General features: G+C 36.7%; 1 protein-coding gene across 1 annotated transcript in view; it reads left to right on the top strand.

Moving 5' to 3' along the window:
- The window catches only part of LOC136858355 (J domain-containing protein), a 63,182-nt gene extending 36,127 nt beyond the window's left edge, over positions 1–27,055 (top strand). Inside the window, exons 3-4 of the mRNA XM_067137833.2 lie at positions 5,116–5,232; positions 23,220–27,055. Coding sequence (XP_066993934.1) covers positions 5,116–5,232; positions 23,220–23,429 — 327 coding nt within the window. The 3' untranslated portion in view covers positions 23,430–27,055. The remainder of the gene's footprint in view (positions 1–5,115; positions 5,233–23,219) is intronic.
- The last annotated feature ends 403 nt before the right edge of the window (positions 27,056–27,458 follow it).

Genomic DNA, 27,458 nt, shown 5'->3' with positions numbered 1-27,458 from the left:
CCAGTTTTCGTGTTTTGGACAACACCTAACTTAGTTTCTTTCTCTTTCCTTACGCTATTTTTCTGTACTTCACTCCACTACTTTGTCTTCAACCATCCATTATTATAAAACTTATTGAACAAATTTAAATACACAAATATTGACAGTACAATGGAGATCAATAAAACAGGTTACATATAATCGATGATGATAATCTAAGTGCATTAGCAATTAGCAAACAATGGAATATCACATGGCGGGAGGGGATAGGCTGCACATGCATCATGTCTGAGACAGATTCCCTGTCAACTTACAGGAACTTTGATTTTATTGAATGGTATCGCTTTTTGATTGCATTTGTTTTACATGTATATAGTTCTGTGACATTCTTAAAATTCAAATTTAGCAGTAATAAATATTTTATACTTAACCTAAAAAATAGAATTTTGCCCAAAATTTGCTGCCCCCTAAATTCTGCTGCCTGGGGCAAGTAGGCCTTACCCCCATTGCTCTCTCTCTCTCTCTCTCTCTCTCTCTCTCTCTCTCTCTCTCCCCCCCCCCCCCCCCCAGATCCGGCCTTGGAGTTGACTACATATGTCAATGTTGATGTTAAGTTTCGAAAAATCCACACTTGTGCACGTCAATATACAGTGTAAAAAGTTGCAAAATTGATCAAAACTAAGTCGCTTTTGGGTTGTAGATGCTTTGAACAAGAAAGGAATTTCTGAAACTTTATTCTTAATATTTATAATTTTTATATTTTGTAAACACTGAAATTTCAGACAGTGATATTTTGTAAGCTGGGAAAGGAGATGGAAAATGTTTTAGAATTCCTTTTGCTATGGGAATTAGCTTAATTTCAACAGACTCTGTGACATCCTTGATTTGTTCTTTGCAATGATGCTTATGGTTTTGTATTGAGAGAAGTAGTTTACAAAATAAACAGATAGAGGTGTCTTATTCAAACAAATCCTACCTCGCTTAGTGGAGGAATCCACAGATACAGATGATGATGATTATGATGTGGTTACTTGTAATAATTTTGCGCAGGGACCAGTGACCTAGGTATTAGGTCCCTGTAAAACAATGACCATCTTCATCAATAATTTTGTCTTTAGCCATTTTTGTAATCAAATCAATGTACTTGAATAGATATCAAAGCACCATAATCATAACTAAGGCTCAGGTGTTTTAAGACCTAAAAACTATGGAAACATAGAAGCAAATATGACCTTTAAAATGACAAAATATGACTAACTATAACCCAACAATTGACTATATACAGCCATTGTTAATTTAAAACTCACAGCTGTAAACTTTGTTATCCCAAATTCTTTACTAATTATTTATTATTATTGTTATTTTCTGAATACCTATATACATTTAAATACAGTCCATGTTCATTGGCTCACCTATCAAACAGAATATTATCTCAGGCTGCATACGGTAGGCCTACCTCTAAAGTAAGTTTTGTAAGAAAAAGATCAGTGGCGGCTGGTGGTATCTGAAACTGGGTGTTGAACCAAAATTTTCAGTGTCACATTTTTATAGCTATCAGGAATAACAAGACACTCTTATTATCATTAAGCAATGAACTACATTTCTACTAAAACTGAAGTATATCTGGCAATTACAACCCTGGAAATAAGAGGCTAATTAGAGACTGTATCTGCAGTTACTCTGAAAAATAATGTTATTGGCTTTTTGTCCCATTAGTGACTTTTTACAATTTTTGGAGATGCCGAGGTGCCAGAATTTAGTCCCACATGAGTGGTTTTACATGCTAGTAAATCTACTGACATGAGGCTGACGTATTTGAGCACCATCATATACCACCGGACTGAGCCATGATCAAATCTGCCACGTTGGAGTCAGAAAGCCAGTGCCTCAACCATCTGAGCCACTCAGCTTGGCACAGTTACTTCTGCCATCCTGTTTTTCATTGAAGCAAGATGTTGGTAATATTGTGGGTGGTCTTGTATGACTTGTCAAAGAAATTACCCAGCAAGTTGGCTGCACAGTTAGTGTCGCGTAGCTGTGAGCTTGCATTCGGTGGATAGTGGGTGCGAACACCACTGTCAGAAGCCCTAAGGATAATTTTCCATGGTTCCCCATTTTCACACCAGGCAAATGCTGTGGCTGTGCCTTAATTAAAGCCATGGTGACTTCCTTCCAAGTCCTAGCCCTATCCTATCCCATCATTGCTGTAAGACCTTTCTGCGTTGGTGCAACGTAAAGCAAAATTTGTAAATAAAGAAAATGAAGATGAAATTACCTTTGCAAGAGGAGAGAAAGTAGGAATGAAGCAATCTCTGCAGAGTGGCGCAATCTAACAGGGACATTTGGAACTGTTTCTCGATAGGGGACTTCTTAGTCTTGTGCAACTCCCTGAACCTATACTGGCGAGCATGCTACCTGATGCTATACAGGCTTAGGCTCGTACCTGCTGAGGTTCATTGCGCCGTGCTGTCCACTAGGGAGTTGCTGTAGGAAAGCAAACCCTGAGTGTGATTCTAAGCCAGCAGCGTTCATTGGTCCATTACGAAGCACTAATACAGTGAACGACCAAAAATGGTTGATTTTAACACGTTTTCAAATATGTTAGGTTTATTAAACTAAAACACTAGAAGAAAAGACGGCAAATGAAGTGCAAATTTATTGGGAGTTGTGCAGCATTGCAACAATACCATGCACTGCCCCTGAAAACTATGTATAATTTTGAAAATACATTTACATAACTTAGTGTTGGAAGTTTGATATTAAAGAAAAGTAGGATTGAAGAAAACTAGAAATCAGTCTTACATGTAAAATTTAAAATTGAATAATAATATGGAATATTATGGAATACAGTAGTCAAGAATTTTGAATTTTAAATTGAAGAAACATTAAATCCCTTCTCAGAAATATTTTTCATTGATCATTGTGTCATGAATAATGAAATTACTTGTTTGGTCTGGGTTGTATAAAAAAAAAAAACATGTTAAATGATGCCTGTTTATGTGAAAGTAAACAACTCACCAACCAGGGTTTTCTCTTTTCTACTTACTGTTATAAAAGCACAGCTAGAGCTGCTGCCATACCATCCAGATATGAATGAAATATGATGCTACCGAGCTCGATAGCTGCAGTCGCTTAAGTGCGGCCAGTATCCAGTATTCGGGAGATAGTAGGTTCGAACCTCACTGTTGGCAGCCTTGAAAATGGTTTTCCGTGGTTTCCCATTTTCACACCAGGCAAATGCTGGGGCTGTACCTTAATTAAGGCCATGGCCGCTTCCTTCCCACTCCTAGTCCTTCCCTGTCCCATTGTCGCCATAAGACCTATCTGTGTCGGTGCGACGTAAAGCAACTAGCAAAAAAAAAAATATGTTGCTATGACAAAAACTCAGAATATGATCTAGTGTCAAAATAAGATTGAAATATGCATTTATATGACAAATATAAGCCATTTATCTGTGACAAAAATCACCAAATCACATTAAATAGAAATGGGAATGCAAGTAAAGGCAGGAAACAACATATGGCTTTGCATAAATATGTGAGCCCTAATTATTGCCATCACTTCCAAATATAATATAAGGGATATTTGGGGCCAGACTTTTAGTAAAGTCAGCAGAATGATGGATAGTGACATTAATGATAGCTTCTGGTTTTATTCAGTCACAAGTTTATTAGTTTGAAATTTCCAAACAAAATCACTTTAATTAAGATGGAAAATATATAGAAATAAAGGAAATGTGATGAGAATCGTATGGAATGCTGTTGTTATCCAAATTTTGTGTAGAGAATGATATTTTAGGGTGAAAAGGAAATGAATGAACATGCATTTAGGAGATAGGGTTTGAATATCATGATCGGCAGCCTTGAAGATGTTTTTCCGTGGTTTCCCATTTTCACACTTGGCAAATGCTGTGGGACTGTGATTTCTGATTCAAAATAAATAGGCATGGTGTGAAACCAGATTTGCTTTATGGTTTCGAAGACTGGACACTGAACCATCTGCAGGCCTTTGTCATTGGATGTATCGCAGAATGTAGAAGATTCCATGGGTTGACTACGTTACCAACTGGGAGTTACTTTTTTGTGCTAGGAACGAAGGAATATGATAGAATGACTTGTACTTTCAGTTGGTAACCTTTTATTTCATTCATATTGGTTCTTGGGTGGTTTTTATCTCTCCTCTTTAAGAGTTAAATGTTGGTGAATTCTCTAGCAAATAGAAGCCTCAGCTACTGTTTTGTAATGCTAAAGGAGTATTTAGGTTAATGATGCCTGTCTTACACCTCCAGGGCCAACTTGTCATCTTACACGTGGCAAGAAAGTCTAGTTAGTTTTGGATGTTAGCACCTACCGAGGTATTTTGTTAACGAACAGGAAGTTTAGTCGTGGCAGCTATGGCTTAAATAGAATACACATTTAACTTTACATTACCAAATACTGTAATTATGTTACTAAGGCCAAATGGTGGAGACAGTTGGTTAATTATTCCGAAATTTGTAAATTATAATGGGAAAAAGTAAATTGACATGCACCAAGTAAGTTGAGTTGGTCTGCATGGTTTGGATCACATAGCTGTGAACTTGCATTCAGGAGGTAGTGGGTTCAAACCCCACTGTCAGCAGCCGTGAAGATTTTCCATATTCAGGTAATTTTTAAAGCAAGTACATGTTCATTAATATGCTCTTAAGCCAGGCTTATGTAGTTTTTAATACTGTTATCACATAATTGGTTAGGCTACCGCTTGTGATGAAATTGTTTAATAACCGAAGCATTGGAAGGGAAGATACAAGGGAAACTGAAGAGAGGAACGAAGAGGTGTCAGTTAGTGGACAGTGTAAAGGTAAATACAAGCTATTGGAAGACAAAGAGAATGACTGAAGACAGAATAGCGTGGAGAATTCATGAAAAGACCTGATGATGATGATGATGACCTCAAAGTGATTTCTAGGTTCTGTGCAGAATGCCAGAATCTTCAGTTTCCATTTGTCAGGTCATTTGCAGATGTTCTGTTGGTCACTGTGATCTTCAGTTGAACTTCAGCTAACATCAGCTCCTCCAATCCATTAATAACATTCATTCTGTGTGGTAGTGTTTTCTTGTCAGTTCGAGTAATCATTACTGTTTACTTACATTGCAGGAAGCCAAAGAGGTGTTGTGTGATCCTGAAAAGAGGAGTAATTATGATAAATGGCGTAAGAGTGGCCTAGCAGTTAGCTACAAGCAGTGGGTTGGGATGAAGGAACATGTACATTCGGTAAGTATTAGAAAAGAACTCTGTACCCTTATCGGTAGTAATACTGACCTATAAGTAGAGAAAACCTTAAAACATCAGAAAATGTAAGTAGACGGATATTAGTATTCTTGTCACTATTACTGTTATTGTTAAGAAACAGAACAAACAACACTAATTCAGAGCTATTATACAACACGCATATTTTTAACCTCACACATCTGAACTCTGGTGTTTACAAATTAAAATACTCCTATTTTAATGCTAATTACATTGGTCAGACAGGTAGAAGTTTTTAGCTCTATATAAAGACAACATAAACACCAAAAGAACACAACAGGTTCTCAGCTATGAGTGATCATATGACTAATTACAACCACTCATTGTCATCCATGGACTAAGATTTGAACGTTATAGCAAACAAAGGTGCCTTACTCAACATACATGAAAATATCTATATACATCTTGACCAAAGAAATAATCGTAACTATAATCTTCACAAAATTTCAGAAAAAGTAAACTTTCTTTCTTGATGAAATAATAGAAATAAATTCAGAACAAATCAAGAAAAAAATAAAAAAGAAAAAGAAGCAAACTTATCTCCACATAGGCCATGGAGGCACCTGGAGGGGTGAAAGCTAAAGTCTTCCACTATCTGTAACCTTGGCACATGGTTGGGTAGAGTGGTTAGCTCTACGCCCGGCCGCCTTCACCCCAGGAATTAATCTAGTACTTACTTTTGGTTTAGACTGAGTGAACCTCAGAACCATATGCACCTCCAGAAGTAGAAATCTTGTTTCTTAAAGTTTTAGACTTCATTGTGAGGAGTCAAACTCACGTCCTTCTGGGTGAACGCCTTTACCACCTCAGCCACATACTTAGCCAGGATCGAACCTGCTAAGTTGGGGTCAGAAGGCCAGTGCTTCGACCATCTGAGCCACTCAGCCTGGCTGCTTTTTTTTTTTTCTTATATTACATATTTTTTCTTTAGTATACTAATTTTGTTTCCTCTACTTCTCTACCAAGTCCTAGAAGAAATGTAATATTCATTTTTCCACTACTAAACAAACATATTTGATGTTCCACTTTGAAGATTTTCATGATATAGAAGCTCTCTGTTAGTTGCCACGGTCTAACCACAATAATGTGTAAGAGATAAGAGATGTTCACCCGGCCTATTTATTATCTTTCAACTAGTATTTGTTTCGTTTCATGCAATACGAGTCTACTCCACATTTACACTGTCACTGTTGGTCACGATAATTAAGAAGAAACACATAAGTAGAGCCCGGATTTCCATCCACATGCATGTTCATAAATAAGCTACTTACACTTCTGAAACTTTGCAAATATTTGTTTTATGACTAATCGGTTCCAAATAACCGTACTTTTTCCGTGCATATTTGCATGTTTTGGCCTTTCTGGGAGAAAATTCATGCATAATGCATATTTTGAAAATTTCAGATTTAATAGGAATAATTGGACATTTATATTGGATTATATAACTTGTCTTCTGACATTGACGCATATATTATGTTAACTTGCATGTTAGTGCCTTTTTTGAACATTGGGTTGTAGAATTTGGGACCATACGTCCACGTTATTTGTCTATCATTGAGAAAGAAAATATATTCCTGGCTTACTACTTGACAACCGAAGTTAGATGCATAGAGGTCCTATAATCTAGTTAGCCAAGCACTTTCTTATCTGTTGCTTGAGTAAACATTGACATAAGCGGGAAGATCCCCGTGTCGAACGCTCTAATTCTTAGAAATAAGGTGTCGCAGTAAAACTGAACCCTAAATTTTGCACTACTAAATGATGGCTATTTCTTTTTTCGTCTATGTTAGACGAAGGGATCAAATCTCGAATCACATTTCTGTGATGCCGTGTTACTGAGAGCAGCTTACAAACCTTGGTTTTGTCCTGAATCCTGTTTTTATTTCGTGGAGTTTCCTACCTCGAACTCCCACTGGTCACACGTCTGAGGCCAAAATAATTGCGAAAAGAAGGGAGTTGGAAAGCCGCATGCTAACATGCTTCACATTGTAATTTAGTTTTGGACTGTGCTGTGAAGTGTTGGTGTTATGCCACCTGTTAAAAGTCTATGAATAGACCTCGTGTCTAAATGGATTGAGGGAGAGGAAATTCCAAGTTATTTTCTTAAAAGAGAACTTCAGATATACTTCGTCCTAAATGTCTTCATTTGAGTATGACACTATGTCTTGTGACATAGGAAGATCATTTTCTGTGTTCAGGAATGTTTTGTCAGATAAACGAATGAAATGAAATGGCGTATGGCTTTTAGTGCCGAGAGTGTCTGAGGACATGTTCGGCTTGCCAGGTGCAGGTCTTTTTATTTGACGCCCTTAGGCGACCTGCGCGTTGGGATTAGGATGAAATGGTGATGAAGACGACACCTACACCCAGCCCCCATGCTAGTGAAATTAACCAATGATGGTTAAAATTCCTGACCCTGCCAGAAATCAAACCTGGGACCCCTGTGACCAAAGGCCAGTACGCCAACCATTTAGCCATTTAGCCGGACAGATGAACAAATGAACTTAAATGAAGAAAATGCGGATAAATTAGTTGTACGGTGTTTATAAAGGAAATGAAAATATAACAATGTGGAACTGAATTTTGATAGTGGATATTTTCTAGTTTTTTGTGCATGTTCTGTCATTTGTTAGTGCATGAATGCATGCATATTTTGAGACTTGATAGTGCATGGAAATCCAGGCTTTACATATAAGACAAAGACATTTTGTGTTGTTTTTAAAATTTTAAATGTTTTTTCTTTCATATTTTATTTTTATCATCTTATGTAAAACATATTTTAAATATTTTTGAGGTTTCTGTAACAACTCAGTAGCTGAGGATGACCCAACAAGGATCAAAACATGTACTACTGTATTTACTACAGTATTTCTAACATGACTCTATTTACCATTTATATTTAAGTGGATAGTCCAGTTTGTATTGAAAAGGTGGATTAATATAAACACATTAATTTAAAGAATTATCGTTATATTGTCAAGTCAGTTTGGAACCGAATATGAAATTTGTCTCTTGGTAATAAGAGGAAAACACAGGGTGTATCAAAATTCAATACCACACTTTATAGGGATGATAGAAGAGACAAAAGCAGATATCCTTTATTAAATTTATAATTTAAAATTTATAATGTCCAATAACGGACCATTTATATTGATATTATAAATTTACTCTTTCTGGACAAATATTTTAGATTCCCTATGGGAATCAACATCTATATCATCTGATGGCCAGGCAGGCATCAATTTTTGTTAATGAAACAAAGTCTCTCATAGTGCATTGGCACTCCCGGTGGCCCCAAGTAGCCTACGCAGTGGCCTCTGCGGTATGCACTAGCCATGCGTCTTGGTGGGTGTCCTATTTACCAACTGAAGAGCCCAACTTAGCATACTGGGGCGAAACGCTGGCAACCGGGAATGAATTAGCTGGAAAATTTAATGTCCAATAACGGACCGTTTATATTGGTATTATAAATTTACTCATTCTGGACAAATATTTCAGATTCCCTATGGGAATCAACATCTATATCACATAAATAATCATAGGTGTGAAATCAATAGCTAAAGTACATTTTGAAGTAGTTGAGGATAAAAATATTACTTGTCAATTTAATTGCATACCTGCCAACTTTTCTAATTTAGGCGGGAGACTCCCGATTTTCAGCAGTTTTTCCTGCCTCCTGGTTATTCTATTATTTCTCCCGATTTTAGCTTATTTCTTGGTGATCTTCAAACATTTGTTTTCAAATCCTGCCATTTCAGCATTGTATGCCAGTGGCCGGAAGTCCTTCGTTCATTGGCCGCTTTCAAATGAAATAGCAACATTAATTAAAGTGAGAAATGTACGCCAGTGTGTGATGTTAATTGAAACCTGTATATCGCAACGCGTGTATCGATTGTAAATCTTTCGATCTCACATGCTATGTTCGTGTTTGTTCACATCAGTGTAGTTGATTCTAGAGACTAGTGGCTAGATTTGGAGTCTGTTTTAGTAATTTAGTGACAGAATTTCAAAGATAGTGACTAGTGACTTTTCTAGAGATTTTAGGAGCCATTTGGAGACAATTCTGGTGAATTTTGACTTATTACTTATAAAATCTTCTCTGGGACTGCAAATACCACAAAAAGCAAAAACAATCATGTACCATACTTACTTTGTACCAATCCTCACGTAGAGTTTAGAGACATGTACCCTACTAAACATAGACTTCAGTAGAATCCAAGCAACTGAAATAAGATTCATTAGAACCATGAACCAAACTACCAGAAAGGTCAAGATCAGAAATGAAGTGAATAGGAAAGTAGCTGGTATCGAGGTTCCTATTACCAGTGTCATAAAGAAACACAGACTTCAGTGGTATGGGCACATAATGGGAATGAACAGGGAAAGACCTGCCCGAAAATATTTTGACCTTAATCTCATAGGAAAAATCACAGGGAAGACCAAGAAAACACTGGATAGAGACTGTGAGATCAGATGTGGAGGACACAAATGGGAGCATGTACTGGAACAGAAGATGTTTGAAGACAGGAGGAGATGGCGAGTGCTTGTACACCACACCCGGGAAACTGGAGTTGGGAAATGATGATGATGACATAAAAAAATAGCGGGTGCATGAGGCAATACTGTATTTAATCTATGCATTTGCTAAGTAATGGCATCTAATTGCATGAGTTCATACTGTTTTCAAAAGGATTATCAGAGACCAATCATCTTGCTCACATACTTCCTGTGAGGGAATAGAGATGTGTAATTTTTAGCCTTGTAGCCTCGTATAGCAACATTCGGGTTTTGAGACAAGTGTTATAATATACAGTATACCATAGTACTCCTGTATTGTGCAAGACATGTAGAATAAGCAGTTTTGACCAATTGTATCTCCTGATTCTTCCTGATTTTCATATCAAAATATCCTGATTTTTGGTTTTGTAAAGTTAGCAGGAATGTAATTGTATACTTTTACAAGAACTGTTCAAAAGTGCGTCCTCGTACATCAATACATACTCTGCAATAAACCTCCGAAAGGGGCCGATGACCTTCGATGTTAGGCCCCTTAAAACAAGCATCATCACCAAGCAAACCTCCAAAACTAGTACTATTCGAGTATATAAACTCTGTATTGATTAGGTGGAAGAATAAATTAAAATTTGTAAAAGAGTAAGTCGTATCAATCAGTACAGGCCTAGAAATGAAATTAATTGCATACATGTGCCATTGTCTGTCATACATGTTCAAAGACTCCAGGCAGGGGAGTTTGCAGCTCCAAGCACATGAGTGACAAGCTCTTCACTGATTCAGTTGAAGTTTCATACACTCTCTCACTCTGCTCTAGACAGGTGAAAACTCACAGCACAGTCATTGCATTCTGACATGATGACATGTTCATCTGAATATTTAATACAGTTGAACCTGACATCTGTATATCAAGGGGTAGAGAAAAAACTACTTGTAACTCAGAATTACTTAGAAATCAGACTTATGCAATACATCACATATTTACTGAAAAACCAGTAGAATAGACCGACATGTGTATATCCTTGCAAATAGTAAACACATTAAGACAGAAAATATTATTTTGAACTTGGTCCAGCCTTAAAGAAATAAGATAGTTTGGCTTGTTTCACTTTTCTAGCATTAAGAGTATAAACCTCCTTTAGCAAACTTAGTAAAGAATTCAAAGCATTTTCACTACAACTTTTTGCACTGATGTAACGCTTACACACTTCGATTGCACTTAACACTTCACACAGTTCAGGGGTCAAGATTCAAGTCATTATCTCCACCTCCAATGTCACTATCGCTTGTTGCTGGTCCATCACCTCTCTTCATCCGGTAGTTCTCCACATACAGCCAGATTATCATCGAAATGCACAAAAGTATCGAATTCTCCACACTCTGGTAGCGTTAGCTCATTGCCAGACAAAACTTCGTCCCCATAATCATAATTAGAGACAGCCTCTTCTAGTAAGGCACCAGCTTTGGGGAAACAGTTGCTGATTGTGGAGGAAGACACCTGCTTTCAGGCAGCCGTAATAAAATCCATGGCTTGTAGCAAATTAATGGAGAGAGGTTCATTTCCTGCATCACTCAGTGTTATTAAATGTTGAACCAGCATTTTGCTATAATGCACTTTGAAATTTGCAATGATGCCCAAATCAAGCGGTTGTAGAACACTGGTACAGTTAGGAGGGAAAAATTCCACTCGCACTTTCTCCAGAACGATTTGAGGTGGATGTGCTGCACATCGATCCATAAGAAGGAGGATCTTCTGTTTCTTTTTCATTTTTTTCAACCACTGTTCCATTGGATTCGTATTCCGTAGGTTTTGTTTTAGCACTCTTAAAACACCTCGGATTCTTCGATTTTCCTATCACAAGTGGAGGAAGTTTGTCAGATCCATCTTCATTCGTGGCGAGAAGTACTGTTACACAAATTTTACTTTTCTTCCCTCCATGGCATGAGTCACCTTTTTCAGCTAATGTTTTATTAGGAATGAGATTGTAGAATAGGCCGGTCTCATCACAGTTGTAGATGTTTGGAGGCTGAAAATCGCTTACAATACCTGACAGAACCTCTTCTTTCCAGTGTTGCACTGTGACGTCGTCCGCAGATTTTGGAGTCACCGGAAATTGTTCTCCCTGTGATTCCATGACAATCTTTAAATCCTTGCAACCATCCTGACGAAGCCTTGAAATCAGCAGTAATAATCATCATTTCAGATAAATCTATCGCCTTTGCCTACAGCATGTCTCCACTAATTGGTAGAGCTGCAGCCCGCTTTTGGTGGAACCATGTGAAAAGTGCTTTCTCCAAATCTACGTACCATCCTTCTTGCTGATGGCTGTGTTTTGGTCATTTTGAACCCAGTTTTAAGAACTCGTCCAAAATAGCGTTTCTTTTACTGACGATTGTACATAGCGTAGTATAAGCAATTCCTAAGTCTGAAGTGATTTCAGTTTTTGTTTTGTGTGGATTAGCATCCACTTCTCGTATAACGTTTCCTTTTTCTGTTCTCCATGGCTAATCAAAAGCAACTGAATGACAAAACGACTGTTCAACAGTAAACACCAGATACCGGCATCTTGGACGTTTTACTTCTCCGTTGTTCCCACGAAAGAAATTCTCATATTCAAACAAATTTACTGTATTTTCTTTTGTTTCCGCACCCAAACCGCCCACTTTGCTTATAATGTATCTTAATCTTTGGCAGCGTGTCAAAAACGACGAAGGTAGAGGAAGAGCGAAGGGGACTCGCATTTGTTAAGCCTCTAGTAAGTAAGCGTCAACAATGTCACTCGGCGAAACTGTGTTCTGTGTCAGCACCGAAACCCGATCGCTCTACTTCTGCCCACGCCGACAAAGAGGAAACTTCGTAAATACAGTAGTTTCTTTTTAAAAAGCACATTCTTATTACAATTACGCAAAACTCAGTTATATTTCACTGACATTTAATATGTATAACAGCGAATTCCGTATAAGTAACGTTTAATTAACACTTTTTTAAATTATATTTTGCCGGGACCTAAAGGAAATTGCGTACAAATACGAATTACGTAGAACAGAGTTACGTATAAAGCAGGTTCAACTGTACTAGCATTACCCATCTCGGCTTTGCCCGTGTTAATTTTAAAAAGCTAAGAATTGTATTTAGTAATGACTTGCTCATCAATGCCAAGAATTATTTATAGTGTAATGTTGTGTAAGTAAAAGTCAATTTGGTATTCAAACACTGCGCAAATTTAATAAATCTATATATATATATATAAAATAAGAGTTTTGTCTGTACATTGCTCAGAATTTGAAAATAATGGTATTTCTGTATCGGTCATGTCCACAGTAACAAGAAAATGCATTGTTTACTTTTCCGTAATTTCTGTCTGTCTGTCTGTCTGTCTGTCTGTCTGTCTGTCTGTCTGTCTGTACATGCATCACGAGAAAACGGCTCAAGAGAATTTTATAAAAATTGGAATGTAAAGTCGGGTGATGAACCGCTACAATCTAGGCTATAAATTATTTTAATCACGCTGAGTGAAATGGTAGTTTAGGGGAAGGCCTGAAATTTAATTCTCAAATATTTGTCATTAGTGATCGTGTCTTAATGAAAATCGCTAGACAAAGATGGGAAATAAGTCGCTACAATATAGGCTATACACGCTGAGAAAAATGGTAGTTTAGGCGAAGGCCTAAAATTTAATTGTCAAATATTTATTTCATTAGTGGTCGTATCTTCACGAAAATTGGTATGCAAAGCCGGGGAATAGGTCGCTATAATCTAGGCTATCCATAATGTTATTCACACTGAGTGAAATGGTAGTTTAGGGGAAGGCCTGAAATGTAATCTATATATATAAAATACGTGTTTTGTTTGTACATTGCTCAGAATTTGAAAAGAATAGTATTTCTGTATTGGTCATGTCCACAGTAACAAGAAAATGCATTTTTTTACTTTTCCGTAATTTCTGTCTGTCTGTCTGTATGTATGTATGTATGTATGTATGTATGTATGTACACGCATCACGAGAAAACGGCTCAAGAGAATTTTATGAAAATCGGAATGTAAAGTCGGGTGATGAACCGCTACGATCTAGGCTATAAATTATTTTAATCACGCTGAGTGAAATGGTAGTTTAGGGGAAGGCCTGAAATTTAATTCTCAAATATTTGTTATTAGTGGTCGTGTCTTAATGACAATGGCTAGACAAAGATGGAAAATAAGTCGCTACAATATAGGCTATACACGCTGAGAAAAATGGTAGTCTAGGGAAGGCCAAAAATTTAATTGTCAAATATTTATTTTATTAGTGGTCGTATCTTCACGAAAATTGGTATGCAAAGTCGGGGAATAGGTCGCTATAATCTAGGCTATCAATAATGTTATTCGCACTGAGTGAAATGGTAGTTTAGGGGAAGGCCTGAAATGTAATCTATATATAAAACAAGTGTTTTGCCTGTACATTGCTCAGAATTTGAAATGAATGGTATTTCTATATCTGTCATGTCCACAGTAACAAGGAAATGCATTTTGTACTTTTCCGTAATTTCTGTCTGTCTGTATGATTGTACACGCATCAATAGAAAATCGGTATGTAATGTCGGGTGATAAGCCACTACAAGCTCGGCTATAAATTATTTTATTCACGCTGAGTGAAATGGTAGTTTAGGGGAAGGCCTGAAATGTAATTATCAAATGATTTATGTTATTAGTGGTCGTATCGATATATATATATATAATAAGAGTTTTGTCTGTACAATACTCAGAATTTAAAAAGAATGGTTTTTCTGTGTCGATTATGTCCACAGTGACAACGAAATGCATTTTTTACTTTTCTGTAATTTCTGTCTGTATGTATGTATGTATGTATGTATGTACACGCATCACGATAAAATGGCTGAAGAGAATTTAATGAAAATCGGCATGTAATGACGGGTGATGAACCACTGCAATCTAGGCTAGACATTATTTTATTCACGCTGAGTGAAATGGTAGTTTAGGGGAAGGTCTGAAATGTAATTCTCGAATAAGTTATTTATGTTATTAGTGGTTGTATCCATAAATACTACATAACTAACCTAACTTTAGTTATGTCGTAAGTTAGTAGTAGGTATGTAAGAAGTTATTAAATTTACGATCACTTATGACTTATACATTGTTACCGTACCTCATATAATCGGAGATATTCATGAATTTGGATTTTTGTTACTAAGTCCATATCAGCGCCGAGTCACGAGGAAATGGGTAAACAGAATTTAGTGAAAATCGGTATGTAAAAGTCTGAGAATAAGGAACTACAGTCTACGAAATAATTTTGTAAGACACCCTAATATCACAGAGTCGAAAGAAAATTAATGTGAAGGCCTGCAATATAGAAAGCTCATAAACTTTATCAACAATAACACTACATTGACCATTGTTTGTTGTGATGTGCTTTCTGTCTTCTCTTTCCTCTCATCCCCGATAGATAGGATTACTGCAGCGTACCGAGGTTTTTTTAAATTTGCTTGACGTCGCACCGACTCAGGTAGGTCTTATGGCGTCGATGGGATAGGAAATGAATAGTGGTGTGAAGGAAGCGGTCTTGGCTTTAAGGTACAGCCTGGTGTGACTGGTGTGAAAATGGGAAACCACATATTATTTTTTTGCTTAACGTCGCACCGACACAGATATGTCTTATGCGACGATGGGATAGGAAAGGTCTAGGAAGTGGAAGGAAGCGGCCGTGGCTTTAATTAAGGTACAGTCCCGGCATTTGCCTGGTGTGAAAACGGAAAACCACGGAGAACCATCGTCAGGGCTGCCGACAGTGGGGCTCGAACCCACCATCTTCCGAATACCATCTTCAGGGTTGCCGGCAGTGGGGTTCAAATCCACTATCTCCCGGATGCAATCTCACAGCTGCGCGCCCCTAACCACACGGCCAACTCGCTTGGTCGTACCGACTGTAACAGCCTGCCTGTATATTGGTGGGAAGTAGCTGGGGTGTAAGATAACTTTCTTCTTTAGCATGCCATTCCTCTGGTTCATACATTTTCTTATATATCTGGTACGTAACACACTGGTTCATCATAGTATTCGAGCTATACAATCCCTACTCTGAGCCACTGATTGAATTGAGTAGTGTGCATATTTAACGGAATAATGAGAGAGGAGTGTTCACGGCAGTCTGCGACCTGGTTATTCCAGCTCTGGAACTTTGGACTGTTAGATCGGCACCGTAGTACTGTTCGTTGAAAGTGAGGAAGTGTGCGGTTTTTCATTTGATCGAGTATTTTATATCATAACATTGCTTTCAATCGCTACATTCCTACTGACGTTTTTGTAATGACCTATGTTGAATTAAGTTAGGAAAACCACCAAGTCAGTCTTTCTGAGAATCTCGTAGTGAAGCACGGGTACATCAGCTAGTGTATAATAAAGATATATGATGTACCTGTCCCGGGCATCGACAGAGTAAGTATTTTAAAAAATCAGGCCTCACAGATGTCATGGATGAAATCTTATGGATGAAAGAACCTCAGAGAATCAAACCCGGGCATCGCGGTCCCATCCTCTCCACTTTCATTCCAAGCAAACGGCTATGCACTCAAGAGCAAACAGGTTGTAGTAATGTCCGATGAAAATAAAGTGGACATGTAAAATAAATATCTTGAAAGTAGAGCACTATAGTAAGAGGAATACAATAATCTCATACAGAATAATAATGGATTTTTACCTTGTGCTAAAAACACAGTGTATTGCACTGAAAGACATAAAAGAAATATATATATACCGTACAAAAATTAAGTGCCTATTAGGTCACCTGAATGGCAATTTTAGTTGTGATATCCTAACACATCACCTAGGTAATGTCTATCATTGTGACCAATTACTGTCTCTCTCAGTTCATATGTGATACTTAAATATATTTTGACATTGCAGGTTCGAACCTCCTATGACTGTTTGTGTCTAACTCGGTGGCATACATTTCTGATTCTTTCATTTTCACTTTAATGATGATGCCGTACCAATTTGAGAATTGTGCAAGAGTTCTTGGATAAAACAGGGATTTGTGCTATGGCTTGGCCTGCTTAAAGCCCTGATTTGAATCCAATTGAGCATGTTTGGGACTAGCTGGGCAGAAGAGCCCGTCGGCACTATCAAGAGACCCTACAGGACCTACGGAACGCCCTCCTGGAAGAATGGGAGATGATTCCTCAACAGGACATTACCGCATTAATCAGGAGCATGCCTGAAAGGTTGAATGTTATCATTGGTGCAAGAGGTGGCAATGCACGCTTTTGAGGATGCGAACAGAGGTCCCCAAGATCATCTCTGAGGTCTGTGAAGTGAAAGTGTGAAGTGTATAACATCAAAACAGAGGTGCATTACTTTTATGAGCTTACTCAATATTTCCTTGAAATGTGCATCTCTGGCTTAATTTGTTCAATTTGCCTTTTCTTTTCATTGTTAAACACTTGGATGGGACCGTACCACAATATTCTATCGTAAGATAGTGGATCAGTGTCATACGTGTCATAAATTTAAAATAAATTTCAGCTTTGAAAGAAATTGAAGTGTTGCGTTTTTCGTGCTGCTCAGTGTATTAGCAACTTGAAAATTTTTGTTACTGTTGTATGTAAATGTAACACACTTCTTTTTTACTGTCGGCAGTATCTTTCTCTAGGATGGTGATAGGTATATTTTTCACCTTGGAGATGACATGTATAGAAAGCCCACTCAGATGACTAATGTAATAAAACAAGACTCTTTTCACCCTAATTCTCATAAGAAAACCTTTTATATTTTGATACACAGACCCTTGAATATTCCACTTTCTAAATATAAGAAAGAAATTAATCTGTCTGTTAGGTCATCAGCCCAGAGGCTGGTTGGATCCTCAAATAGCACCACCAAAGGCTATGCAGTTGTAGGGAAACTGCAAAAACGAATGGCAGAGCCAAATGAGGCATACTAGGCAAGATGAGGAGTGAGGTAGTTTGCCATCATCTATGAAATAGCCCTAGAAACCGGCTACAGCAGAATCTTCATGAATAAAATCATATAATACGTGATCTCTTATGGCCAGCACTTTGCAGCCATGGAATTCCAGAGATATGTGTATTAGGATAGACCCAACTTCTATACGGTAAAGTATGTGCCATTTCACTGTCCTAAGACGATAATTCAATGGAGCTAAATTGGTTGCAATTGCCGATATCAAAGTTAAAAATGATGCATACACTCAGTCATTCATATCAAGGAGATACATATATAACGAGATTGGAATAATAAAGATCAACATGGCAGTGGCTGAGACAAAAAAGGACTCAGAATTTTTAAGACACTGTACTATTGCAAAAAGATAATTGAATGAGCAAGTTTAATGAACGGACTTGTTGATCTGAAGGGACTGAAAACTCGTATATAATCTCAAGAGTTGGAAGAGAATCATTAAAAGAATGAGATCTACGAGGTCTACATTTATTAGAGGACGCATAATTACAGAAGCAGTAATTAAAACTGCTAAATAAAATAAGTTCATACATTGAAATTTCATAACAGCAAGACTAAGCCTTTACTCATTTACAAGGAAGAGAATTTGATACTACACGGATATAGCTAAATCAACTTTTAAAACAATAATTTCAGTATATAAAACTGAGATAAGGGTAGACATATTGGTAATCTGCGAATGTTACTAAGATTAAATTCAAATCTAAAGAATTATCATTGAGAAACTAAAATGTTAGAAGGCTTTGGATTCAACATTATGACACAATTAACTTCATATACGTATGTATGTTTGTATCCCATTTGCGCAAGATCTGGCTGCCATGTATTTCTAAGACCATGGTGAAATTGTCCGGAGGAGGCTGAGCCGAGCTGACTGCAACGAAGGTCTTCATTTCCCAAAGCATCCCGATGACCAAAGGCAGGATGTGATTGCCAAGCCCAAGCCGCAGGTGTTGAGGAGAAACTAATCCAATCCCGGAGGTGCTGAAGGAAAAAGATAAGTTTTTCAGTAAAGTAAGGTAAATAAATGTTATAAATTCCAATGTAATCATTCATAATTGTTTGTGAATAGATGGTTGATCGTTTTAGTATTCAAAATATCTCAAATATGTTAGATTCTCGCAGAATAATGTTACATTTGTGTCAAAAATCATGGATATAGGTAGTCATCTGAAAAACATAACCAATCCTGGTTAGGGAGTGTGAAGTGAATTATACATTAGTGCCACTGCTATGACATTTAAGCATATTCGGAGGTTATTCTATATGAATTGTGACATATATATCGGTAGAATATTTAAGCTTATATGTGTGATGATTAATATTATGGAGTATGAAGGTTGAACAACGCCATAGGAAGTCAGAGTAGGATAATATATGAATATGAGAATAATTCGAAGTGGTAATGAGAATAGCCAGCCCCGTGGTGTAGGGGTAGCGTGCTTGCCTCTTACCCGGAGGCCCTGGGTTTGATTCCCGGCCAGGTCAGTGATTTTTACTTGGACCTGAGGGCTGGTTCGAGGTCCACTCAGCCTACGTGATTAGAATTGAGGAGCTATCTGACGGTGAGATAGCTGCCCTGGTCTAGAAAGCCAAGAATAATGGCTGACCACACGGCACCTCATAATCTGCAAGCCTTCGGGCTGAGCAGCGGTCATTTGGTAGGCCAAGGCCCTTCAAGGGCTATAGTGCCATGGGGTTTGGTTTGTTAATGAGAATAGGTAAGAAGAAATTTCATTAATCAAGTGGATAATTAGGAATTAAAAAATGATTCCAAGCATCAAGTTGAAAATACCTATGAGAATTATTGGGAAGAAAAGGAAGAAATATGTTATGATATATGAGAAGAAAGTGATATTGAAGTATTAAATGAATATAAGAAAGGATCGAGACTTGGAATATGTGCTGCTATGTTGGTAAAGAAGAAAATGATTGATTTTGAAGAAAAAGAGGAGGATATATGATGCAATCCAGGATCATTAATTTTCATGATACCATGATGATCATTCGTTGACAAGTAAATCATATCCTACGATGTTGAAAATATATGGTGGAGTTTATAATAAATGCAGATCAGTAGTGATTCATCTGTTTCATAAGTTATGGCATAAGTAGATAATTGCAGTGAATTATTTTAGGAAGTGTTGAGTGGTGGTTTGATTAATTTTAACCTAGATTTCTACCGTAATGTTGAATCTTCTTTGAAGATAAGCATGGCATGGCATAGGCATTATTATTTCTTTATAAATAATTCCAGGAGGTTAGATAATTCATTGAATCTTCATGAATAATATCCTTTACCTATTGTAGTAAATGATACAAAGTAAGATGTTGGAATTCAGATGTTCATGTGAGAATATATCTCCTTAGTTACATTTTTACGGTCAAATTGAATGGAAGATTAATGAGATGACTGATATATTTGTGTTGACAAATTATGTTAGATATTAATATTAGCACATGTTATTGCTAAATTGACACTTATCTTTTTCCTGGTGCATTTAAATGAATTAATCCAACAAGAAACAAAACTGAATGCTCATCCTAAGTAATTAGAAGAAGAAGAAGAAGAAGGTGAAATATGATACTTTCCAAGATAATTTGTAAATAACATTAAAGAGACTTTGATTGTGATTTATGAACATTTTTATAATATGATGATGTGAAGATGTTATGCGAGTTCATTTCAAATTTTACTTCAAGATTTCAAATTTAAATAAATTTTACATACATACATACATACACTATCATTATAGACTGTTATGCCTTTCAGCGTTCAGTCTGCAAGCCTCTGTGAATTTACTAAACGTCGCAACAATCCTCGATTTGCAACTAGTGTTGTGGCCTCATTTAGTTCTATATCTCTTATCTTTAAATCGTTAGAAACTGAGTCTAACCATTGTTGTCTTGGTCTACCTCTACTTCTCTTATCCTCCATAACGGAGTCCATTATTCTCCTCGGTAACCTATCCTCCTCCATTCTCCTCACATGACCCCACCACCAAAGCCGGTTTATGCGTACAGCTTCATCCATTGAGTTCATTCCTAAATTAGCCTTTATCTCCTCATTCTGAGTACCCTCCTGCCATTGTTCCCACCAGTTTGTACCAGCAATCATTCTTGCTACTTTCATCTCTGTTACTTCTAACTTATGAATAAGATATCCTGAGTCCACCCAGCTTTCGCTCCCATAAAGCAAAGTTGGTCTGAAAACAGTTTCGTCTGGGAGCTGACTTCCTTCTTACAGAATACTGTTGATCGCAACTGCGACTTCACTGCATTAGTTTTACGACGCCTTGATTCAATCTCACTATATTACCATCCTGGGAGAACACACAACCTAAATACTTGAAATTATCAACCTGTTCTAGCTTTGTATCACCAATGTGACATTCAGTTCTGTTTAATTTCTTACCTACTGACATCAGTTTAGTCTTTGAGAGGCTAATAATTAGCCTCATACCATACTCATTGCACCTATTTTCAAGTTCCAAGATATTAGACTGCAGGCTTTCAGCACAATCTGCCATTGTACATAATTATCATCATTTTTAAATCAATAATACTAGTTACTACAACGAAACAGAATTAATGAATTTAATGTCAAAGGATAATTTTTCTCAAACATTTTTCTTTTCTCAATTTCTAGAATTTGAATAAATAATTATGGTTGAGATATATTGATATTCCTTTTCATCATCTAGTTTAGGCATTCTCTTATTTTTATTTATTTTTAGATTTAAGATATAATAGGAATTATTTCCTTGCTGAAACTAATAATCTGTAGGATGGAGACGTCCATCGTTAACTGGGCAAATGATTTGTTCATCAAGAAGTATTTCGCATTTTTCCCGAAATTCACATTAAAAATAATGGCAGTCAACTAACCCTAATAGTATGCTAGTCTGTATTTCTTCGCGACTTGCCCTGGACGCAGGAGAGGCGCAGGTCACAAGTGTGATTCATTGTCTGGCTTGGCTCTTGCTGCCTTTTAACATCACTGTTGGTGTTCACCAAATGATCTCCCTACTCTTTTACCTCTTTATATGCATACGGCAACAGCTGACATTCAGTCTCTGCATCCCTGGACACCTCAATGCTGATGATGTCGTACTTTCACATGAGTACAGCCTTGCACTTTAGCACCAGGTGGAAAATCATAAAAAGTGGCTGGATGAGAATGAGCTGCAACTCTACATCGAAAATATAGAATATCTATAATGTGGGCCCCAAACCAATGGTAGCATTACTATCGATGGTCGGATCTTAGAAGAATTCACCTATTTTAATTATCTTGGATCTCTTCTCACATCAGATAATGATGCTACCTCTGACACCGGGATAAGGGTCAACACAGGATGGTCCAAGTGGAGACAGATAACTGGTGTCCTCTGCAATACAAAGATGCCTAGATAGCTGAAGGCTGAAATTTACATGACAGTGATAAGATCAGTTGCTCTGTATGAAGTAGAATCACGTTTAAAAGTGAAATGCAGACAAACCCTCCATGCTATGGAGATGAGAATGCTATAATGGTCACTGAGACTGAGTCTCTTGGACCATATCGGGAATGAAGATGTGTGATGGAGACTTGGTTTGGCCCCATTTGTAGAGAAAACGAGAGATGCTCCACTCTCAGTGGTATGACCATGTCATGCTAAGCAATGATAATTCCATGATGATAATACCTTCAAACTTGATGCAGGAGGGGGCTGACTACAAGGGAGACTGCTGAAGCGGTGAATAGGCAACATCATGGAAGACATACAGTCTGCGAACCTCAATCCTCAAGACATCCTAGACATAGCCAAATGTCAAAAATGTTGTCAAACAGCAATCCTATTTAATGGGGGAAACTCTAGGAAGGAAGGAATTAGCCATTATTAATAAATTAACTGACCACAACTGTTCTAATAATTAGAATGATCATAACGGTAATAATTATTAATATAACTATAGTCCACCTCTGTACTATAATGGTTAGTCAGAGACCCGGGTTTGATGTAATTGTTAGAATAGTTCTTTTAAGGAAGTGGAACAGTCTGCACAAAATGTAACAATTCCTTAAAGTATCTTTCACACTGTAAAAATCCAAAAGATACCATATCTGTTAAACTATGTTTGTTGATTTTAAGATGATGAATATAACTACTCTAATCCTCCCAGGATATCCTTAAAAATTGCCTTATCCTACTGTGTAAATTTTGAATTAACCTGTTTCCTAAGAAACATTGTGTGTCAACATTTATTTCTCTTTGGCTAACATTATTTCTGACCTGCACAATACGTTAACATTTGTACGGCGGTCAGATGGGCATAACCTGACTTGATCTATCAAATTAAAAACAATTTTTTTTAAACATTTATATATAAAAGGCCCTGCTATAAGATGGAGAGATATTATCCGTAAGTAGATTTTCTTAAACCAGTAACTTAACATATTGCTTCTGTGTTTCTTGGACAGTCCATGCATTGGTCCACTCTGAAAACAAAGGATCGAATGTTGCCAGAGGCAGGAGAAAGTGGAACTGTCCTAGGAGGAGCAACATCAGCTGCACATCGTAGAGCCTCGGAAGGAGGAGCCAACATTCACTGGGGCGCCAAGGGCACAATGCAATGGGATTCACAAGCACCAAGTGAGGTGGTTAGTAAATTCCGTAATTATGAGATATAAAGGGATGATGATAAGGGCTTTTGAAAAGATATTAATGTATTTGATCAATAACCTGTCATATGTTGGTCCCAGTTTCCCATATAATAAAATATTGTATTAACACCTGGGTGTCGTATCAGTAACTTCTTATTGGAGTAGACCACTACAGATAAATGTATGTGCAGCCTCTTAGATGTTGTACAACAATTCGGACAATCTTCACTTTTTGTGACATTTCTAACAATTTTTGGAAGTTCTGTCATTGATACAATGTTTTGTCTTCCTAAGAATACTTGCTATACAAACTTGTACATTCCTATAATGCATTCTTTTTCCTTTAGACATGTATCTTATTTCTTTCAGTACATATATAGAGATGCTGTGCAATATTTTATGAGAGTACATTTACTCTTATTTAAAATGCATATACATTTTATATTTTTCAAATATGCAAATGTCTAATGACACAATCTATTTATTATTTTTATGGTATAACAAAATAAAAATGTAATCCTTTAAAATTAACTAGAAACTTAATGAAGTCCAATGTGCTCAATAAATATTGGCAGAATTCATTCTTACGGTAATGAAAGATATTCCACATATTTTCTATTGAAAAGGTGATTTTTTAATCTGTAAAAGCATGAGATGGTTCCTGTGTAGAATACTTCTGTGATATTCAACTGTAATTCCTAACTATCATTCCTATAACCCTATGTGCAATATGTACCATAAATATTGTTACTGTGTTCAGCCTCAAAATCTTGTGACTGTATATGTATGCCCCAATTTATCATTCTGTTGAGGTTGTAAGTTAGGAGTGAAGTGCACTAAAACACTGCATAAGCTCGGCTGCATATGCTAATTTCAAACTCTGTTAAAAATATGTTGCATCAACTCAGTTATCGTAAGTTCATAAGCCTACTGTTAAAGGCTTGTGTGTGGGAGAAAGGGCACTAATCACTATGGGGAGGGGAATGGGGAAAATAATTTCGTTTTTAGAAATTGTTTTTTCTCTTTCATTATACCGTACTGAAATTATAATTTATATCATTCTTGTGGACTTGTGTGCCAATGGTACTGGACTGTAGTTGAATATCAACAACTTTTGCTAAAAGTGTGTTCTTTCACTGATTGTTTTATATTTTGCTACTTAAAAGTTCTGTCCCTTCCCCATCTCTCTGCCTGCTGTTCACTCTGATATCATGTAAATTCAGTTTGAGGCTGAATAGTTTTGCCAACTTTCTGCTAAACAAATGTTAAGTTAAGCTCTTCTTTAGCATTAAATTTGGATGTGAATTTTTGTAAAAAATATTCAGTAACTTTAGTAATCAATAACAAACGAAAATGTAATATTTGAATGAGAGTAATATTTGAAATGTTATTAGTGGTACCATCACACTGCAAAATTCTACAGCATAGACTTGGATAAGAAAATGATTAGAAAACATTTAACCAGATCCATAGTCAGTCACCACTGACCTGCATTTAGGGCTGTCACCCAGGTTGGCAGATTATCTATCAATTGTTTACCTAGTCTTTTCTTAAATGTTTTTTAAACTGTTGGAAATGTATAGAACATCTTCCTTGGTAACTTATTAGAATCCCTTTTTATAAACATATATTTGCTCTGATTTGTCATCTTGGAATTCCAACTTTATCTTCATCTTTACCTTTCCTACTTTTAAAAACTCCATTCAGGCTTATTTATCTCCTAATGTCAGTCCACACTATCTCTCCGTCAACAGTTTGAAATATACCCCTTAGTTGAGCAGCTAGTCTCCTTACTCCCCAATTTTCCCAGCTCGCAGAGTTTCCAACATTTTCGTAACACTACTCTTTTGTTGAAAATCATCCAGAACAAATAGTGCTGCTTTCCTTTAGATCTTTTCCAGTTCTCAAATCAGATGTGACTGGTGAGGCTCCTGTATACTAGAACCATACTCTAATTAGAGTCTTACCAGTGTCTTATATATGCTATACGGGAACCATACTCTAATTGGAGTCTTACCAGTGACTTACATGCTCTCTTCCTTACATCCTCACCACAACTTCTAAATACAATACCCTCATAGCCATTTGAAGAGATTTGTAACCTTCATTTAAAATCTTGTTAATGTGATTACCCCAGTAATAATTAGTGTGGCTATCGCTAGCCTAGTACTGCCGTTATAAGGCAGACCCTCCAACAAGGTTAGGCGACATCTGCTGTGTGTGGGGAAACTGCATGTTATTTGGTGGGAGGATAGTGCTGCCTGATGGTTGAAATGCTGTTATATTGGGGACAGTACAAGCAACTATTCTCCGAGTAACCATATAAGATGAAAAGCCCTGACCTAGTTGGGTAATCAAACTAGAGACCCTCTGTGAACGAAAGACCACTACACTGACTATTCAGCCAAGGCGATGGACATTACCCCATTGTAGATCATTATTCAACAGACAGTCCTTCTCCGTATGTTTTATTTGCATTTTAATACAATCCAAATGAAAGTTTTGTAAATTATCTCTCAGTATCAATGTTTAACTCTTTTTTGTAATGCAGTTGTTTGGTATGCAGAACTTAAGAATCGTCTAGAAGAAATCTAATTCACAAAATGGGTTAGACAGAGGTTTGATGTACGATTCTAGGAAGGTTCTGTGTTATTTAATGGCAGATCATCATCATCATCATCAATGTCTCACTCCAGTTGCCTGGGTGTGGTTATCGCAGATCTTATTATAATTTAACTGTACTCATCCATCCACTGGGTAAGCACTGTGTTGTGTAAGCTCTATGCCTATGGACTTGTTTAAGAACTCTCATTCCTTAAAAACTGCTTTTTTTTTTTTCTTCTCTCTCATGCAAGGTTCTTGGAGACACAGGAGGAACTGATGTACAGGGATTTTTCCCATTTGCATTAATCTTAGAGATTTTCAGTAGTAACAAGAGTCTATTTGCAAAATAATTAAAAGATGTGATGCTTTATTCATGTGGATGTGAATTCTAAACCTGTTGGAATGTTTTCAGAACCTTCAGTACACAGTATATCACATGTGCACAAAGCCAAGCTAGTGCAGTTTTTGAGTGTGTTCTTCAGTTATGAGTTACAGTAATTTGAAAATGTAACTTAAAGTTATGAGTGCCATCACAATGTGGCTTGACAGTTATTTATTTTAATAGATGTTCTTAGTATGTAACTTTGTAAGATTCCTTTATGTTATATATGTACATACTACAGATACAATTTATTTACTATTGGGAAGATAGGATAATCCAGATTGCCTGAAAATATGACTCTTAGAAAGGTATTACAGAAACAGGGTAACCAAAAGTAAGTTATTTTTATATTAGGTCTTTAAAAGTATGTAGCTTATGCCAAATATTTATGAAAATAACTTACTTAATATAGTTGACTAATGTCATTTTTAATGACAGGCTACATTGTTTTGAATCTGTTATGACTTGCATAGTATATTTCTGTAATTTTAAAGTTTCAGCCTTCATTGGAACTCTAAAATCTTTTTAAAGATTTATAACTGGAGGATTTTTGTATCTCTCCCAATAATATCTCATTGTTGTTACTATGAATGCAGTATTTCCTTTTATGTATATTGAAGTTTTGAATTGTATGTTTCAAAAAATAAATGTCAAAGCAAATTTTGAATGTAGTTCTTTTATTATTATTATTATTATTATTATTATTATTATTATTATTATTATTACGGGGTTACCCGTGGACCAGCAGAGGTGAAAGAAGGTGCCGGGGAGAATGGGTCTAACTACAATGCTAAGAAAGAATTTAAAACTGAAATGCAAGGTTATATTTTTGAAAAGCAACAAGATAACAAATTCTCACTTAGTGAGATAACAGTGACAAACAGAAAATCCAAGATTAGAGTACTGTAACTCTCTTGGGCTACAAGCCCCAATTTTTACCATTTTTGAGTTCTCAGCTCACATTTACCGAGAGCACAAATATACACAAGGGCAGAAATCCCTCAAAACATAGAGCGCTTGCTTCCAACACACAATATCAAGCCTCCCAGAGGCACTTTTACAACACGAGA

The sequence above is a fragment of the Anabrus simplex genome, chromosome 1 (genome assembly GCF_040414725.1).
Source record: "Anabrus simplex isolate iqAnaSimp1 chromosome 1, ASM4041472v1, whole genome shotgun sequence".
NCBI lineage: Eukaryota > Metazoa > Arthropoda > Insecta > Orthoptera > Tettigoniidae > Anabrus > Anabrus simplex.
Note: the sequence above shows the minus strand (reverse complement) of the source record. Positions and strands in the feature narration are given on the sequence as shown.